This window comes from Sander lucioperca, chromosome 19 (genome assembly GCF_008315115.2).
Source record: "Sander lucioperca isolate FBNREF2018 chromosome 19, SLUC_FBN_1.2, whole genome shotgun sequence".
Classification (NCBI taxonomy): domain Eukaryota; kingdom Metazoa; phylum Chordata; class Actinopteri; order Perciformes; family Percidae; genus Sander; species Sander lucioperca.
In genome coordinates this window covers 5,862,223-5,878,864 of record NC_050191.1, presented here as the reverse complement: position 1 = coordinate 5,878,864, position 16,642 = coordinate 5,862,223, and the positions used below count along the sequence as shown (strand labels likewise).

At 40.3% G+C, this 16,642-nt stretch overlaps 1 protein-coding gene and 1 long non-coding RNA gene across 2 annotated transcripts in view; one reads left to right on the top strand and one right to left on the bottom strand.

Annotated features, from left to right (window-relative positions):
- Positions 1–9,327, bottom strand: part of clvs2 (clavesin 2) — a 40,890-nt gene extending 31,563 nt beyond the window's left edge. The window contains exons 1-2 of the mRNA XM_031316232.2: positions 7,988–9,327; positions 4,591–4,765 (exon numbers count right to left, since the gene is read on the bottom strand). Coding sequence (XP_031172092.1) covers positions 4,591–4,765; positions 7,988–8,376 — 564 coding nt within the window. The 5' untranslated portion in view covers positions 8,377–9,327. The remainder of the gene's footprint in view (positions 1–4,590; positions 4,766–7,987) is intronic.
- Positions 9,328–15,046: 5,719 nt separating this feature from the next.
- Positions 15,047–16,255, top strand: LOC118493864. Its single transcript, XR_004895906.1, has 2 exons — positions 15,047–15,507; positions 15,664–16,255. It is a non-coding gene; the product is annotated as an uncharacterized LOC118493864 (long non-coding RNA).
- Positions 16,256–16,642: the final 387 nt, after the last annotated feature.

Here is a 16,642-nt window from a genome sequence, read left to right as displayed (position 1 = left end):
TCCTTGAATTGCCCCTGAATGTTATGAATATATTGAATTTGCAGCCCCAATCCCATGTTAGGCTTTTCAATTTATGTGAAAACTAAATATTTGTATTGATACATGTGGTTGCATAAGCTTAATATTTTTTTTTCTTTTCCGTTGTGTGATGTAGTTGCAGTTCCACATGATACCATGTCTCACATTTTAAATCTGTGTTTACGTATCTTTATGTGTTTGATTCCTAGCTGTAATGGCACAGTTTTTCCTGCTATTGTTTAAGGATGAGATGATTATATTTTTTCTTTTTCCCCAACAAATCCCATGAAAAGATAAAAACCCAGACAGAGAAAATAAGCTATTTCAGGCTTTGATACAAAAACATCCATTCATTGTTTTTTGTTCCTTCATGTGATTCACTGACAATACGGAAAATCAATATCATTACAACCTTTAAATTAGTTTTTCCATCCAGAGGAAAACAAGTTTGAATTTATTGCCACGTCCTTGATGATTTTGGTAACGCGTTTTGTGCATTTGATTTGTCAAATCAAATCAGATCAAATCACTCTGTTACACGGCTTCCTTCTCTGCACCAAATGATGAGCAGCTATTTGTGTGAGCAGTTGCGCAGTGGGGAATGACTCAGGGCTCAGCTAATAGCTCCCATCAATAATTCAGGCTCTAATCTCTGTCTGGAGAGCCGTCAGAAATGTGTTATATATGTACTCGTCGCAGTGATGCGTTGGCTGGCGTCTACAGTTTGTTCCCTCAGTCTGAAAGAAAGGTGAAACATTTGTTCCCCAACATCCCACCTCAACTCTGTGCTGACACTGACACTGCATCCTGCTTATGTAGACACATCATATGATATTTATTTAAACCGTACTGGGACTTAAGTAGAAGACAAATTAGAAGAAAGTATATTGCTCAAACTGATTTACATTTGGTTCTGTTACTGTGATTCATCTCTAAAAGCGGAAGGTTTCTGTTTCCAGCAGTTCAGGATGAAAAATATTGGAGCCAAGGCCTACATTTCCAAATGTATGCAAGTATAGTCACTGGTCATTACCCTGAAGAACTATTTTCTACTACTGAAAAATTTAAGGTTACACGTTGTAACAGGTTGCCAAAAAACCCCACATTACCTGAATAATCAATAATTCAGGCTATAATCTGTGTCTGGAGAGCCGTCAGAAATGTGTTATACAGGGCTGTAGTACTTGAGTCCCGACTCAGACTCGAGTCCGGACTGGAGACGCTTTTCTGTTGTCTCGGACTCATCTTGGACTCGTTGGTGTTTGGACTCAGACTTGTCTCGGACTCGGCCATTGGACTCGCCAAATATTCTAGTTGGTCTCGACCGAGTCCAGCACTATATGCTTTTGTTCTAAAGTAACTTTCTCCTTCACAACAAAACCACTGATGAAGTGCGCTCGTTCAGAAAACAGGTATTAGTTGAATTCAAAATCCATCTAGAAGAGGCATCGAGATTGGTCGCCTGGTATACGCATCATATACCTCAATCATCAGGTATCAATCCTTTTCATTTTGGCCACAGACACAATGTCAGTGAGCACCTGGTACTATGAATTCTTCAGGACAAGTCATAAGTTCAAGAATGGGAACATTTCCATTTTATATTTTAAGTAAATAATGTGGCCTAATTTGACCCTTTCTTTCTACGATCTTGTCTCTCATTTTGACTCCTTTTTTGGACTCGGTCTTGACTTGGACTTGGACCTCTTTGGACTCGGTCTTGACTGGGTCTCGACTAGTCCTGGTCTTGGACTTGTCTTGGACTCGACAAAGGTGGACTAGACTACAGCCCTGGTGTTATACATGGACTCGTCACAGTGATGCGTTGGCTGGCATCTACAGTTTGTTCCCTCAATCTGAAAGAAAGCTGAAACATTTGTTCCCCAAGATACCACAGAAGGTTTCTGTTTCCTGCAGTTCAGGATGAAAAATACTGGAGCCAAGGCCTACATTTCCAAATGTAAGCAGGTATAGTCATATAGACTCATCACTACCCTGAAGAACCATTTTCTACTCCTGATTTCCACAGAAATTGAAGATTACACATTGTAACAGGTAGCTAAAACCCCCCACATTACCTAAATAAAGACCTCAGGGTCCAGACACTCGATGTTCGCCACATTTCATTTGGTACCAAATAAGTCATACGGTTAAACATCAAACGATTAGACATTAACCCTTTTTTTCACAACCATTCTTGATGCCGTTCAAATTCGTAATCAGAAATGTCTTTGACAAAATGATTATAAAACTAAAATGTTTATGGTTGCTAACAGAAGAAATTTGAATTTCAAATACTCAGTAAGTAGGACAGTTACGTTAAAAAAAATCTTTTACCCTCAGGGATACGATTTGCTCCTCTCATTTTGTCAGTTTTAACACAGAAATCTAGGATGTTAATTTAGTGTTAAATTCAAGTGATGCAACTTTGACAGTTTGGCATCCATCACAAGCACATCAGATAATCTTTTAGACCTCGCTGCGTCTTACTCAACATTTCCCTCTGGAAACACTTCCCCTTAGATTTCACTTTGACTAATGGAGCCCAACACAAATTGGCAGATGATTCACAAGGATGTTGAGAAAGCAATAACACGCACGCACGCACGCACACACACACACACACACACACACACACACACACACACACACACACACACACCTACCTCTCGGGTTTGGCTGGTTAACATAGGACACACTCTTCCCCTCTAACTCATTTAATAATGATGTTAAAGGTGTCCTTGCAACTGAGAGGACTAATGTGTTCTCATGACATGAAAAATCCTCCACACACAGATAGAAATCCAATAAGCACTGTCACATCCCTGTTCTTTGCATGCCACATGAGGAAAACCTGGACTCTGATTAGAGAAAGTGAGAATTTAAGAAAACCAAACAGAGAACCATTAAAAACAATCACTTTCTTTGCATCATCACCTGCCAAACCAACCTCGAAAGAAACAAACAGCGGTGTGTAATCAAAATTGAAATGTCATTATTCCCTTAAGAGCTGGTGGCTTTAACGCCGCGCTTGACTTGCTCTTAAGTGGAACATGTTGATTGCACAGTGGAGGCTGGAGGTTGGTTCTGCTGCTGTAGATTTTCCTCCAGCACCAACATAGAAATGATTTGTTTAAAAAGACAAGACTGCAGATTTCTAGATGATGAGATAATGCTGGGATCATCTATAGTTTATTATTAATATCAATTAATCTGTCAATTGTATTTCCAAGTTCTTCCGTCAAAAATGTCTATAGAACACCAGGTCAAGGTGATGTCTTCAGATTACTTATTTTGGCTGAAATTACATCAAATCCTCAGATTTGAAAAGCTGGATCCAGCAAATGTTTAACATTTTCTTTTGATAAAATAATTGGTATTATTAAAGTTGTTGTAGATGAATTACTTACTAATAATGAATTACTGTAATTGACGAATCACTTGCAACTGAAAGTTGTGTGAAATAAATTCAGCAAATGAGAAAAAAACACTATATACAAATTGTAGATATTTGTCTGCTTTAATATAACTAGTACAGGGCCCGTTGAAAATGTGCCTGTTTGGAATGGCCGATTGCTCGGCCTGTAGTATTGCTGCTTGTAGAATTCTCCAGAACCAAATTGTACCCAAAAATTACTTACAGAAGGACCCCAACCACTTAAAATGCAACTCCACTGTATAGCCTACTACTAACTTACAGTGTACTTCTACATCAGAGGAAGACATTGTGCTAATATATTTACCTGACAGAGAACGTGGCAGATTCAGAAATGAATCACAAAATATCAATTAACAATGTGGAGTAATCAGACAGTTGCCTCATGGACTCATGGCAGTGGGCTATCCATCCGGCCCGTTATGAGCGCTAATCAGCAAATATCTGCGTTAATCAACCACCAGAACCGGACCGTGTACAGAGACAGACTCACATTCGACTCACAGAGCGAGGTCAGCCGGCTCCAGACTGTAAGTGTGTGCGCGCAGCGAGAAAGAGACAAATACTGAACGAAAAGGTGGAAGGCAATGCAAATAAAGAGAGTTAAAAAAAAAAATACTTTTTCGTAAACGATATTGCATGTTGATATCGCCACAGTCAGCATTTAATGACGGCGGTGTCGTCTTGTCATTATGAGCGGTAAAGAATTTAACATTTCAGCATAATTATTGGCAACTTATTGGCCATAAAGTTCATAATTAAAGTTGTTTTTACTTTTACAGTACATTTGATTTCAGAAAATTACTTTTGATACTTAAGTACAGTAAGTATCAGATACTTTGAGACTTTTACTCAAGTATTATTCTAAAAGGAGACTTTAACTTCTACCAAAGTCATTTTCTGCTAAGATACTTGTACTTTTACTCAAGTATTGCTTTCAATTACTTTATACAAGACTGGTCCTGAGACAGAAATGACAAAATAGGTTATTTCCATAGATAAGGTTTGATTAAGCTGAAGTCTTTGGATGCAACCCACAGACTCCAGTAAAGTCAGACCCGTTGCACACGCCACTAACCAACCGTAATAACAACAACGCCAACGAAGCTTTCTGTCAGCAGAGCGGAGCGTCTTACCTGCAGCCCTTCGATGGCCAGCCGCAGCATGCTGGGAGTCAGTTTGGACGCCTGCTTGAAGGTGAAGTTACTCCAGTCGATAATGAGGATGAAGCCGTTGACCTGCAGCTCCGGGTCTTCGATCATAGATTCCAACGACAGCAGGATCGCCCTCAGTATGTCCACAAATGTGTATCTGAGAAAAACAGAAGAACAGGATTTTATTGGACAGAGTAGTGAAGAGAGAATATTAAGGTACTTAAGTCAATCGACAAAAAAAAAAAAATTGAGCTATAAGTAGAGATGGGCGATATGGAGAAAATCAGATATCAGGATATTCTTGATCAAATACCTCAATAACAGTATTGCAACAAAGCGTCAACAAAAGTGTCAAAAAGAGTGTTAACATTGGAGGGGAAAAAAGTGTTCAATCGTCTAATCACTTCAGCTGTACTTGTAGGTTGTTATGTTTTTGGATAGTCTAATTTATATGTGTGTTTTGTGTGCAACAATCTTAATTTGTAAAGTAACTAAAGCTGTCAGATGAATGTAGTGGAGTAAAAAGTACAATATTTCTCTCTGAGATGTAGCGGAGTAGAAGTAGAAAGTAGCATGAAAAGAAAAGACTCAAGTAAAGTGCAAGTACCTCAGATGTGTAGGCTACAGTACTGGAGTAAATGTACTTACATTCCGCCACTGGTTATTGCCATCATTAGCTTGTCTCCCTCTTCATTTTTAATCTGATTCTCTATGAAGAAACCTTTTGCCTCCCCTGTAGCGATAACAAACCTGTTTCTTAATTTGCTTAATGGGTAGCTAAATAGACAAAAGCACAAGTTAAGTCTACAGCGATGTCTACTGTAACATACAGCTCCGCAAGTATTTCTGAAATGTGGCGAATAGAAGAAGAATGACGACAAGGATAACAAGTCCGACATGAAATAGATTTCACAGATTGATTCATGTTCAGAAAGGAGAAATGAATCAGTAAATTAATCACTAAATTCACATGATCTTATGACTGAAAGATCATGTGAACGGCACATTATTCCCTATTACATCATGATTTGTCTACTGTACTGTATGTCTACATTTTCTAGAACAATCATGATAGAGCGATGTAGCACCAGGGTTTCCCCCAGTGTATTCCAAGCCCGGTGGTGCACCGGGCCTAAATTGCCCCCCACCAGGCCTAAGCCATTGTGGGTGGGGGGAATTCAAATGTATTTTTTGGACGCTTTTTAAACTACAGTTACAGTGGGGTGGCTCGGTTGGAAAATAAGGCGGATCATATTTTCAAATTTCCAGCTAGCTTTTAGCACTGACTTAATGTAGAGCCCTGTTGAGTCTGTCTGGCTTTTTTAAATTCTTAATTTCGCGATTCTGTCCATTATTTGGTATCACTGAAACTATTGGGCTCTGCTGCCATCGGTCTGGGACTGGCCCCAGCCGGGCCCTTGTCGAAAAAAAGACACTTGCCACCGGGCTTAACAACTTTTGTGGTATATGGTATATTTTTAAATCAGATATACAGCACTATGATCAGGCCCAGTAACATTTTGTCTGGATAATCCAAGGCTTCTGAACTGAATTATGAGGAGACAAAAAGGTGAAAATCACATTGAAATCTATAGTTACTTAAGCAGCTAAGCAGGCCTGATCCCTTATTAAAGCCACATGAAATACATCATCCCTATTGCATGACTCTATTTCTACCTTTAACCTTAGCTAACCCTGATCCAGTCACTGCAGACTGTGTAGTCACATATGAGAGAGAGACGAGTCAGCACTGGACTGAATGGACAGCCAGGGGTCTGGAGATGATTTACAGAGAAGGGAAGTAGACAAAAATACACTGCAGAATGCATTTTCTTCCTCTAAAATGTGCTTATTTTTTGGTGAATATGGATACTTTTAACTCGTCTGGATGGGTGATTCAATGCTTTATTTTAATGGGTTATAGGGTAAAAAAAGGGTTGGGAAACCCTGGTTTAAACCACTCAAAACAATATGAATTATTAAAAAATAAAAGTGTACACTGAGTATGTGGACATGCTGTCACATGTACACCTATCTGGGACTGTTTTTTATTGGTTGGTCAACTACTTAGTTCCAACCCTTGTGTTGACTTCGGGTCACATTGGCCCGTTTTAAATTTTTGTTTTATATCAGAAAATATTGGACGTAGAAATATGCGCTGAAAATGTGTGGAACAAAAATTTCAAAATTTAAAACGTTTGAAAAAGCAAAAACAAATTGTGAAAAAAAGGCGTCACAAATGTCAGAAAAAAAAGCATTTTTCTCAAGGTTGAATGGAAGACAACACAAGGGTTAAGAGAAATCTAAATGCGACCATACCATTATATTTTAGACAATACTGTTTCCAGCTTTGGGCCAACAGTTTGGGGAGGACCCTTTGTTTTGTTTCAACATGATAATGCCCCTGTGCTCAAAGCCGGGTGCATAAAATTATGGTTTTAATTGTGTCCTTACGTTGTTCTTTTTGTCTACTTCGTAGATTAAACATATATTGCATGTCTGTCGATCCTGGATGAAGGATTCCTCCTTCCTCCCCTCTAACATGTATTTTTCTTTATCCGAACAGAGGATCTAAGGGTAGTGGCTGTCATATGATTGCAAAGCTCTTTGAGGGAAATGTTGTGATTTTGGGCTGTATACATGAAATTTGACTTGACTTTCCCCCAGTTTGGTGACAAAAAACTTGACTGCCCTGCACAGAGCCCTGACCTCAACCCCACCCAACACCTTTTGGGATGAACTGGAACGCCGACTGTGAGCCAGACCTGATCACCAAACATCAGAGTCTGACCTCCCTGATGCTCTTGTGGCTGAAGGGGGAGCGAATCCCTGCAGCCAAGTTTCAACATCTGGTGGAAAAGAATGAAACCGGAAGACTGGAGGCTGCGAGAGCAGCAGAGAATTGCCCGTAGCTGTTTGGTGTCTACATACTTTTGACCATGTAGTGCATTTTTCTCCAATAAAGATGAAAGCCGAGTTGGTTTCCTGTAGTTTTCTCGCTTGTGGAATTCCCTCCCAGAGTACCTGAGGGCTCCACAAACCACTGACCCTTACAAAAAGGCCTAAAAACCTTTCATTTTACGCAAACATTCACGTCAATTTTGTATTTTTTTAAACCCGTTTTTAATCTTGTTTTACTCTGTAGCACTTTGGGACTGATTTTAAGAATGAAAAGTGCTCTACAAATAAAATGTATTGTTATTTTATTATTATTTTCTAATAAACAATGATGCTGTGGTGCTGAATGGACAGCTCCACAAACCAGACTCCACATAATTACAGTGGATTTGAAAACACTAATTCTCCTCTGCTCTTTATGTGTTTGATCAGATCACCTAAACGCAGACTGTGCAGCCCCAGCCCTCATCCTCTTTATTACCTGCTCTGGTCCCAGTTGGCTGCGAACAGGACCAGTATTTTCCTGCCGTATCTGTCCAGATTGGAGAGCACGCCGGGGAAACCGTCCTTCAGGGCCTGCTTGATCCCCGGGTCTGTGGCTTTCAGGTTCTTGAACATGTCCAAGTTCTGCTGTCGGTACTCAAAATACTGTGCCAGCAGCCGAAACGCCTCGAAGTGGTTGAACTTCCTCGCCCGGAGGAATCGGATGATAAACGCGTCGTCCGTCCGGAGGAAACCGATGTCCGGCCGGGTGATGATCATGTCCCGGACCTCCTGGATGTCCTGATGTAAAGTCTCCGGGTTTTCTTTCAGCTCCACCTTGGCCTTCTCCAGGGTCTCTGGAGAGAGGCCAGTCTGTAAGTGAGTCATCTCTGGCAACAGCTGTCCCTCCACAACCAGCTTCCAGTCAAACACAATCAATTGTTCCCCCAACAGCAACAGGGTGAAGTGTATGAAATGTTTTGGGTTTTTTTTCTGTATGGTTTCACTGATCACAAGCTGACTCCAGATGGAGGCCTGCTGCTCTGTACACGTAATCCACCCTGAACTGGCACAGACGCTGCTGCTATGATGCTCCTATGATGCATCCTCAACACACATATGGGCCGTTCACTTTTACGCACAGAAACATTGCAATTCCACAGTCAAGAATTCAACTTTGTTGTAATTTTTTTTCTCCCCCACCACGTACAGCATATGTCATGACTCAGGTGCTTCTCTCCAGGCTTCAGGCGGTACATCCAACCTGCTGATCCGGGCGGCCTGAGCTCACAGACGCAGACGCGCGGCCGCTTCCCTCCATGTCAAAGCCTCTCCTCTCTGTCTGTGACACAATTACGACGACGACAGCATCACCGTCTCCCCGGCGTCGCTCGCGGCGGCCAGGCAATGCGGCACAACCCTGCAGCACCTGCTATATCACTATCATCATCCCTCCGCCTTCACAACGCATCTCCATCCGCCGACCGACTGATGCTCCTGCTGCTGCCGCCGCCGCCGCCGCCGCTGGTGCTGCTGCTGCTGGTGCCGACCGCTCCGTCACCGTCAATCGAGACAGATTTGTCCGCTTGTTTCCGCGTCTACACCCCCCCCCCCTCCCCCGTTTCATTCACCACTGATTCTCATCAGCACCATCCACGATTTGGGTGTGAATTTAGATCTTAAATCGTGTTTCACAAAGACCACAAAAAGGGGAGAGTGTCCAGTCCAGCAGCACAGGTGTCATGCGAGCGTGGTTTTGCCACCAGTTTCTAGAAAGGGGTGGGGTGGACTAGAGAGGGTGGGGGGGGGGATTACCTCCTCTTGCTGCTGCTGCTGCCGCCGTCTGTTCGCTGGGAAAGTGACTGACAACTAGAGTCTGTGCTCCCCGTCGGTGTATGGACGCCATCGGCGGGGGGAGGGAGGGGAAGAGGTGGTGGGAGGAGGGGGTGGAGTGTAAGATGAAAAGGCAACAGATATGAAAAAGGGATGCAGAGAGAGAGAGAGGGCAGAAAGATGGAGAATAGCTGTAGAGGCTTAAAAAAAAGAGAGTGGAAGTGGAGAGTGGATGGAGGGATGGAGAAAGGATGCTGAGGAGAGGAGAGGCAACGTAACGCTTGTGTTGTCTCTCTGTCGACCATGCACTTGTACCTCCCGGGTCCAAATTGAAAATTAACACTTTTTTAATGCTTTTTTTGTTGTACGTAATTCTCGCTTTTTTTACCCACTAGGCTACCACCACCAGTTGTATACGTATTCTTGGAATTCATGATCAATAAACCTTATTTATACGGAATTACAAAATTGGAATTGAAAAATGATGACATTATTTTGACTAACAGTTAAGATCAGAGGAAAGTTGTTGGATAATCTCAGACTGTCAAAGTTTAGTTCGAATACTGTTTTGAAACCATTTACATTTTTTTTTCAAAGGCTAAAAAAAATTGAGAAAAACAGCCAACATTCTATGAAACTGGTGATCTGATCCTTAATTTAACTGTCGGGCAATTCAGTTGAAAGAAACCTACATTTCAGATAAAGAAACTTTGAAAACGAGTCAAATTTGACCCGAGGACAACAGGAGGGTTAAATAAACAGAGGTGAGAGGGAGGAGGGCCGTGTTAAGATGAAGGGTGGAGGGATGGGGATTTGGGGGGTGGACTGGGGGAGGCCTGAGGCTAAATAAGGGGCCTCAATTTCACCCTTTTTCTTTAAGGACCATATGTTCGCAGGTTTTTTTTTAGCACCTGGATCATATTCTTTCATTTCCAACATGTTCTGTGGACCATTTGTTATCTGCATGCAATATAGTTTGTGATGTGTGTGTGTGTACCGTATTTGTTCCTACCATATCTGTATGTAAAGGATTATGGACTTAATTAAAGCATCATAACAAGAGCATCTTTCACTGGAGACTCTAAGTTATAAACACACAAAGTTTATTAACTGTAATTGACTATAGATGCAGAAGTGTACTCCTCCTGTAAGCATTGATTGAGACGTCAAGACATTCACAGTGGTGGAAGAAGTATTCAGATCCTTTACTTAAGTTAAAGTACTAATACCACACGGTAGAAATACTCTGTTACAAGTTAAAGTCCTGCATTGAAAATGTTACTTGAGTATAAGTATGTAAGTATAATCAGGAAAATGTACGTAAAGTATTAAAAGTAAAAGTACTCAATGCAGAAAAATCCTCACATTTTAGAAACTGGAAACGGTTATTTCAATTATATGGAAGAGAATTAGGGCCAAACGTAAAAAATGTATTTGAATTCTGAAAATACATTTTGACTTTATTTTCAGAATTCTGACTTTATTCTCAGGATTCTGAGATTAAACTCAGAATTCTGACTCTTTATTTTGAAGTCAACTTTTTTTCTTTTTTATTAAAAAAAAAAAAGGTCAGAATTCTAACTTTAAACTCAGAACTCAATACATTTATTCACATGTGGTCCTATTCCTCTTCCGTACAATCAACTAAGTGTTTAATGGTCTAATCACTTCAGCTGGACTCGTAGGCCATTATACTGTTGGCTAGTTTCATTTATAATAAAACATCAGATTTTATAAACTACATGTGTTTTATGTGCAAAATCTTAATATGTAAAGTAGTAGTAGTAGTAGTAGTAAAGCTGTCAGATGAATGTAGTGGAGTAAAAAGTACAATATTTCTCTTTGAAATATAGCGGAGTAGAAGTAGAAAGTGGCATGAAAAGAAAATACTCAAGTAAAGTACAAGTAGCTAAAATTTGTACTTAAGTTCAGTACTAGAGTAAATGTACTTAGTTACATTCCACCACTGCAGTTCGGATCAAAACATGTTTTAGACGTCTAGGATATAACCATCGTGTACTCAGCCCCTATAGACTAAGGGTTAAAAGACTAAAGGTTAAAGGTTATACTCAGTGGTGGAATGTAACTAAGTACATTTACTCAAATACTGTACTTAAGTACAAATGTGAGGTACTTGTACTTTATTTGAGTCTTTTCTTTTCATGCCACTTTGTACTTGTCCTCCGCTACATTTATTAATGCTAAAAAGAATAGTTATTTTTTTGCTTTTGGGGCTCCATGTCTCTTGCACGGCCTCAGGCGGGTGTCGTATTTGCCTGATAATAAAGTCTGCCTCCGGTTGGAGATGGAGGGATAAAGTGACAAAAGAATTGGAGGAGGGATTATGTGAAAGAGGAAGGTCAAGTGTTGGTTGTAAGATGGAAAGATGGAGGGACAGAACCATAATCATCACCCTGAATTGGCTCAGTGAGATCATAATTCATACAGGGCATACTTACTCTGAGGATTTATTACAGGCCGGCAGTGAAGTGTAGCTACATGGATGAAATGGAGGGGTGTATATGGATGAATGGATGGATAGATGGAGGCGGGTGGGGGTGGCACCTGCTCAGTGGTGACCAGACAGCTGCACTTAAACATGCTGAATTAATTTCTATTGTAGCCGCCAACTTATCTTATCTCTCTTATGGTTAAATGTTTCACTCCCCATGGCTGAGTGGTGAGCTCTGCGTGTGCCATGCAGCGCAGTTACCTTCGCTGCCTAATATGCAATGTCTTCTAAATCAATACAGTCAAACTTATAGCAAACAAATGAAAGAAGTGGAGGGAATACAAAATAGAGAGGGACACACATTCTGCAGACTGAGAATGACTTCTCTTTTTTTCCTCTCTACATTGTTAGTTCTCTACTTTTGCTGTATTTTGTTTCTGCTGATGAGCGTTAAAGTCAGTTGTGTTCACAACGTTGTGCCATTGTTATTTCTTATAATGCTGTTCATGAATACAAAAAGGAAGAACAAAAGGTCTTTTGTTATAAGATGAATTATGTTGTTGACTTGTTGTATTATAAATCCTTTCCCTTTGCAAAATCATCCATCAGAAAGAAAGTAAAAAGGACAAGAAGAAAAGTCTTAAAACTTGAAACATGAACACGATAAAGTTGAGATAGTTGTTAGTGTAGGAGCCACAGCTGCGAAAGGACAATTTTCTCCGTGGTTGTGGTCGATGGTTAAAACCGTCAGAAAATCACACACGCATGGATGCATCTATAAATTGATAAAAACTTAGAATAAAGAACTCAGGATGGCTCCTAGGAATGTCTTTTAGGGTGTCTAGAGAGCGCAGGGCTTTAAATGATAAGTGGAGGGAATACAAAATAGAGAAGGACAAACATATTCTGCAGACTGAGGCCCTTCTTTCTTTTCTCCTACATTGTTCGTATACTCACTTTTTTACTTTTGGTGTCTTTTGCTACTGCTGATGATCATACAAGTCAGATGTGTTCAGAACATTGTGGCATTGCTATTTCTTATAATGGTATTTATGAATACAAAAGAAAGAACAAAAGGTCTTTTGTCGTTTTTACTTTTGTCTTATAAGATAAAAAAAAAAAAGCTGTTGACTTTTTGTACTATAAATTCTTTCCCTTTACAAAACCATCCATCAGAAACAAAGTAAAAATGACAAGAAGACAAGTAAAGTTGTAAAGAGTTTGAAAACTTGAAACATGAACACAATAAAGTTGATCCAGTTGTTAGTGTAGGAGCCACAGCTGCAAAAGCACAATGTTTTCAGTGGTTGTGGTTCGATGGTTAAAACAGTCATAAAATCACACGCTTTGATGTATCTATAAATTAATATAATATTCAGAATAAAGAACTCAGGATGGCTCTTTTTTTATTGTGCCTAGAGAGGTGCAGGTCTTTAAATGAGGAATTCATTGTCAGTTTGCCCATTTCCTACTGAATTAAACACAAATGTAATGACCTCCCACTCATAACATAACAGATCCAAGCATGTTATAATTCTCTGGCTACGATTTTGCTCACATTTTCTTTTTTCCTCCCTTATTTTTCTCTAAATACATGTAAGCAGGTTATGATGCTTTGGTGCTGCAGGATACCGGGGTTTGGATAGTATCCTGTCAGTGGGGGTGGGGAAAGGGGCAAATCCTGAATGCAGGGTGGTAGAGAGAATGTGACAAAGTCCCAGGGGAGGCAGGGGGTGGGGGTGTCGCAACAATTGCCCTCAGCTCTGATGGGCCGATGTTGGAGCGAATTAAAGGATTGTGGACACGCATTGGAAATTACCTCTGGATTTCAATGGCGCAGCTGTCATTTTCTGAAGTGCTTCTATAATTTTGCTTTTAGTCTCTGGGGGCTGAATGGCTGATTAACAAAGGACAACTGGACATTAAAAATTTAACATGAGTACGTCCGGTGGGTTCAGAGAGTCCAAGGCTCTGTTGATTCTGCAGCTGAACATTAAAACTGTTTCTGCCCCCCCCCCCAAAAAAAATGTGGCATCTATTCGTTGTCTGCACCATGCACTGCTACTTAACTTAATTACTAATTTAAAGGTGCTCTAAGCGATGTCACGCGTTTTTTAGGCTACAACATTTTTTGTCACATACAGCAAACTTCTCACTATCCGCTAGCTGCCTGTCCCCTGAACACACTGTAAAAAAACGCGGCTGTCTCTGTAGACACAAACGGCAACAAAAACAAACTGCGCCAACCTGCGCCACAAAACATAACAAACAGTGTTCTAGCCAATAACCGACAAGAAGGAGTTGGTTGAGCCATCACCGCAGCAGCGTTGCCTACAGCACGTAGGCTACTACAATGCACGTTCATGACTCAACCAAATCCTTCTTCTCGGTTATTGGCTGGAAGACAGTTTGCTATGTTTGGTGGTGCAGGTTGGCGCAGTTTGTTTTTGTTGCCGTTTGTGGAGCCTGGGCTGTCTACAGAGACCGCATTTTTTTACAGTGTGTTCAGGGGACAGGCAGCTAGCGATGTTTGCTGTATGTGACAAAAAATGTTGTAGCCTAAAAAACGCGTGACATCGCTTAGAGCACCTTTAAGTAATACACATTTACAAGAGTGTAACTTTGAGTTCAACATTGGGCGGGGGTGGTTGAGATCTCCACTTTTGAACAAAATTGAAATTGTGAACGTCAAACACTTAATTTTCTGCATTCTGGTAAATATTTCGGCATCAATTTCATAGTGCAAATGTCTGTATTTGTGTAAAGAAAATAAGAATAGGTTTTTGGGGTGGGTTGCACTAACTAGTTTTGATTATTGGGGGGGTGGTTGTAACTCCCCCATCCCCCCTGTAAATTATGCCTATGCACATTTATGTCCAGTTGCATTAGGACCCAAACTATTGCAGTCTAATACAACAGTCCTGCGAAAACTCATCCGTTTTTTGTTGAAACTGTATTTCATTATGGATAGGTGTTTCTGTTACGTAGGTAGCCTACCTTTATTGGTTTAAACAGAGTGGACACCTGTCAGTATAACTGTACAATACAAAAAAGATAGTTATGTTTTGACTTTCACTTATATATTTTATCATCAACTGTCTTTTTTATTGTCTAATTTTATTGCCTATTTGCCTTTAATCCTTTTATTGTCAATCACTTTGAGCTACATCTTTTGTCTGAAAAGTATTCTATAGATAAAGATTGTTATTATTATTATTATTATTATTATGAATCTAACGAGGGGATGAAGTGCAGGTGAAGAGATAGGCAGAGAAGCTCAGGTGAGGGGAATTAGATAATTAGGCAGGAGAAGGGAGCTGATTGGCTGGGAACACTCTGGGCTCAGGGCAGGACTAATGAGGCTGATTCAGAACAGGTGTGTAGATGGGCAAAGGAGGGAAAGGCAGCACATTAACACAGGAGGAAAAAAAACAAACAGCAAACAGAAAAGATACAACCAAATCCAGTCTTTACAAAAAGTCCGAGGGCATCTGGACACAGAGCCAGACTGTGACACAGGTGAAATTTGAGGATAAATCTGAGCTATGGTTTATACAAAAAGGGGATGTATGAAAAGTCATGGTATGAGATTTAATCTATGGAAAACAAATTAAAAAAAACATCAAAAATAAATGTAGCCAACTCGGTACATCTTAAACTGTTCTAATGCACAAACATTCTGGGGGCCTGTACAAGCATGTGACGGGCAGAATGAAAGGACTCACCGTGCACAGGTACTTCTTCTCTGACACAAAAAAACATGCATGCTCATAGAAAAGTAATTCAGATTCAAATTCCACTACACCTGACTGTGAATTAAACAACGAAGAACAGTTAGAAGATGGAGAAGGGAGCAGAAACTGAACCTGTGACCTTCTTCTCTCTGTCAGGATCCAGAACACTGAGGCACCATGACGCCCTCTGCTGGTCCATGTGGCATAATCTCCAAAAGAGACGACAACATGAATTGACTGTGATTATGTAATTGTGTGTTTAAGACCCTGATATGTTTACTACCTGATTGTTTCCCCCTTTGCACTTTATTATGTGTAAGGTGATCAAAAAATCAATAAATAGTCATATGTGAAGTGTGCAATATTCAATGTTATGGCTTTTATTGGGAGGAATGTGCAATATTGTTGGTGTGTATGTCCTGGTGTACATGGATCTGTGTGTGTTACTGAATGTTAGCTGTAGTTTGATTGCACATGTATACGATTATATTGTGTGTTAATGGAGCAACTGTTTGCTGCTACGTCACCTGTGTTTTCTCCAATGCCCAAGACAAATTTCTCCTAAAGGAGACAATGATCTAATCTTATCTCATCTCTTAATGGTTGACATAATATCCCGAAACTGGTAGGAAGTATGTCAAGAATTAACATTTAGTATTGCATGTTCCTCTACTATAACAAAGATCTAAATTATAGTCAACTTTTTGTGACTTGAAAATGTTGTTCAACCATCTCCCTATCCGAATATTATGTCTTCTAATAATTGCTGTTTCAAACATTGCTGTTCGTAGCTGTGGCATCGGTTGGATGAAAATAGACCTTTTTCACGGCAGACATGTTGACATGTCATAGTAGGAAAAGCACAAGTGTATTCAAAACCATTAATGATGGCTGCATTCCTCTTAGGAGAGGCCCTGGTATTGTGCATGCTGACTCACTGAAATAGCTTACTGGGACACTTGATGGAATTGAGCCATTGTTAAGGTTATCAATTTCAGCTGTGCTTTTCCTACTATGACAAGTCAAAATGTCTGCTGTGAAAAAGGTCCATAGATTGAAAGCATCCCCCACTCCTAAACTCTACAACACTACCAGAAGGACAGCAGATGGCAGCATTGATGCTGTTAGTAAAACC